The following is a 2500-nucleotide window of genomic DNA, read 5'->3' on the forward strand; positions in this document are numbered from 1 at the left end:
TCCAGGTTAAGAAATTTTATCCATCCAGAGAAAAGTTTTCCTGACGGAGTAATTTTTTCAGGCCGAGAAATTTTTTCTAGGCAGAGAAATTTTTTTTCCAGCCCGAAAAATTTTTTCCCGACAGAGAAATTTTTTCCAGGCCAAGAAACGTTTTCCAGACCGAGAAATTTTTTCCAGGCCGAGAAATTTTATCCATCCTGAGAAACATTTTTCTGACCAGGGAATTTATTCCTGGCCACGAAGCGTTTCTCAGGTCGAAAAATTTTTCCAGATCGCGAAACGTTGTCCAGGACGAGAAACGTAACGTTGCCCCCTCCCCCCCTCAAGTCCAAAATGCAGGATAATAAAAAGTAATGTGTCTACACTAAAATGAGCCCGGCTTCCCATTCCCATTCCCATTCCGTCATTACCTGGATCAATGTTGAGAGACATCAAATTTGATGGGCTAAGAATGCGTCACAGCCGGACGTCATCATTGTACCTAGTAAAATCTTTCTGTTATATCCACACGCCTAATGGAGTCTTCACAGGCAATGACAGTACGTAAAATTCCTAACGAAAATGCGACAGTTTCCCGACACTTTTCTTTTTTCCTTCTCTCTCTCACGAATATGCGAAATTTACTTCTTTTTCCTTTACGCAAATGCGAGTTTCGCGACACTTTTCTTTTCTTTTTTTTCTCACGAATATGAGAAATTTTCTTCTTTTTCGTCGCGAAAATGTGATATTTTTTGCGGCATTTTTTCCCTTGGTTTCCTCAGGGAAATGCGATATTGGTAGTTTTTTCTTTTTTCCCCACGAATATGCGCCATTTTCTTTCTTTCCCTCACGAAAATGCGACATTTTTTTTCTATCTTCCTCCCGAAAATGCTATTCGATTTATTTTTTCACAAAAATGCGACTTTTTTCGTATTTTCCTCACGAAAATGCGATTTTTTCTTTGTTTTCCTCACGAAAATGCGACAATTTTTTTTGCCTTGTTTTCTCACGAAATGCGACATTTATTTTTCTTTTTTTTCTTGAAGATATACGATCGTCTGCATGCCACAACGTCTTGTAAAATACGACGCTATCAAATTCAATTGGCACTACTTCGATCGATTTGGAGAGAGAGAGAGAGAGAGAGAGAGAGAGAGAGAGAGAGAGAGAGAGAGAGACGGGGGTTGGAAGGGGTGAGGGAGATTAATAAACACATACTGTAAAGGACCCCAACCACGCTAAATAGCTTCACGTTCTTCTGATATGACCATAAACTAGACTCGTCCATGAACACGGCCATGAGTTAACATACTGTACGTACGTACTTACTGAAGAGCTATGTATAAGGTACGTCCCCATACACCAACGTAGTCTAGACGCAATTTAGAGTACTTAAATGACTACGGCTATAGCGCACAACTTACGACCGTCAGTTAACGTTAACGTACGCATGTCCATGAGTACGGAAACGCTATAAGGCACGGCCCCCTACACCAATGTAGTCTAGACCATGGTCTAGAATACGTGAATAACTACAGCCATAAAGCTCAGAGTACGTCAGTGACTACGACCATAGAACTAATATTATGTCAGAGTTTAGAGTACGCCAGTCTATGTCAGTGACTACGGCCGTTAAGCTTAGTGTAAGTCAGTTTACGTCAATGACTACGGTCAGAAAACTTAGAGTACGCTACGTCAGTGACTACGGCCATAAAACTTGGAGTACGTAAGTTTTCGTCAATGGCTACGGCCATTAAGCTTAGTGTGCGTCAGTCAACGTCAATGAGAACGGCCATTAAGCTTAGTGTGCGTCAGTCTACGTCAGTGACTACGGCCATAAAGCTTAGAGTAAGTCAGGAACTACGGCCATAAAAATTAGAGTACGTCAGTGACTACGGCCATAAAAATTAGAGTACGTCAGTGACTACGGCCATAAAAATTAGAGTACGTTAGTGACTACGGCCATAAAAATTAGAGTACGTCAGTGACTACGGCCATAAAGCTTAAAGTCAGTGACTGCGGCCATAAAAATTAGAGTACGTCAGTGACTACGGCCATAAAAATTAGAGTAAGGCAGTGACTGTGGCCATAAGGCTTAGAGTACATCAGTCTACGTCAATGACTGCTGCCATAAAACTTAAGAGTTCATCAATGACTACAACCATATATCTTAAAGTATGTCAGACAACGGCCATAAAACTTAAGAGTACGTTAGTGACTACGGCCTTATAACACCTTGAAGAGTACGACTCACCTTCGCCGAGCGTCGAGGTCATCTTCACCTGCCATTGGAGGAGCCGTTCTCTCGTGTCGAAGGCGATGACGAGGGTCACGTCCTTGCAAAGGAGGCCCAAGGTGTAGCTCTCTTTGTCTAGGGTGAAACCTGCGAAGGACAAGAGACATATAATTAAAAAATATGTCTTATTAAAATGGTTTCTATGGCTAGAAATATATATAGTTATATTGGCTACATGAATGGAAATGTTATTAAAATGGTTTCGATAGCTACAAATATTTATGG

The 2500-nt window shown here is 41.1% G+C and overlaps 1 protein-coding gene across 1 annotated transcript in view; it reads right to left on the reverse strand.

The window, feature by feature from the left end:
• Positions 1-2500, reverse strand: part of LOC136839225 (mucin-5AC-like) — a 288209-nt gene that overhangs the window by 16579 nt on the left and 269130 nt on the right. The window contains exon 4 of the mRNA XM_067104966.1: positions 2234-2362. Coding sequence (XP_066961067.1) covers positions 2234-2362 — 129 coding nt within the window. The remainder of the gene's footprint in view (positions 1-2233; positions 2363-2500) is intronic.

This window comes from Macrobrachium rosenbergii, chromosome 6 (assembly GCF_040412425.1).
Source record: "Macrobrachium rosenbergii isolate ZJJX-2024 chromosome 6, ASM4041242v1, whole genome shotgun sequence".
Lineage (NCBI taxonomy): Eukaryota > Metazoa > Arthropoda > Malacostraca > Decapoda > Palaemonidae > Macrobrachium > Macrobrachium rosenbergii.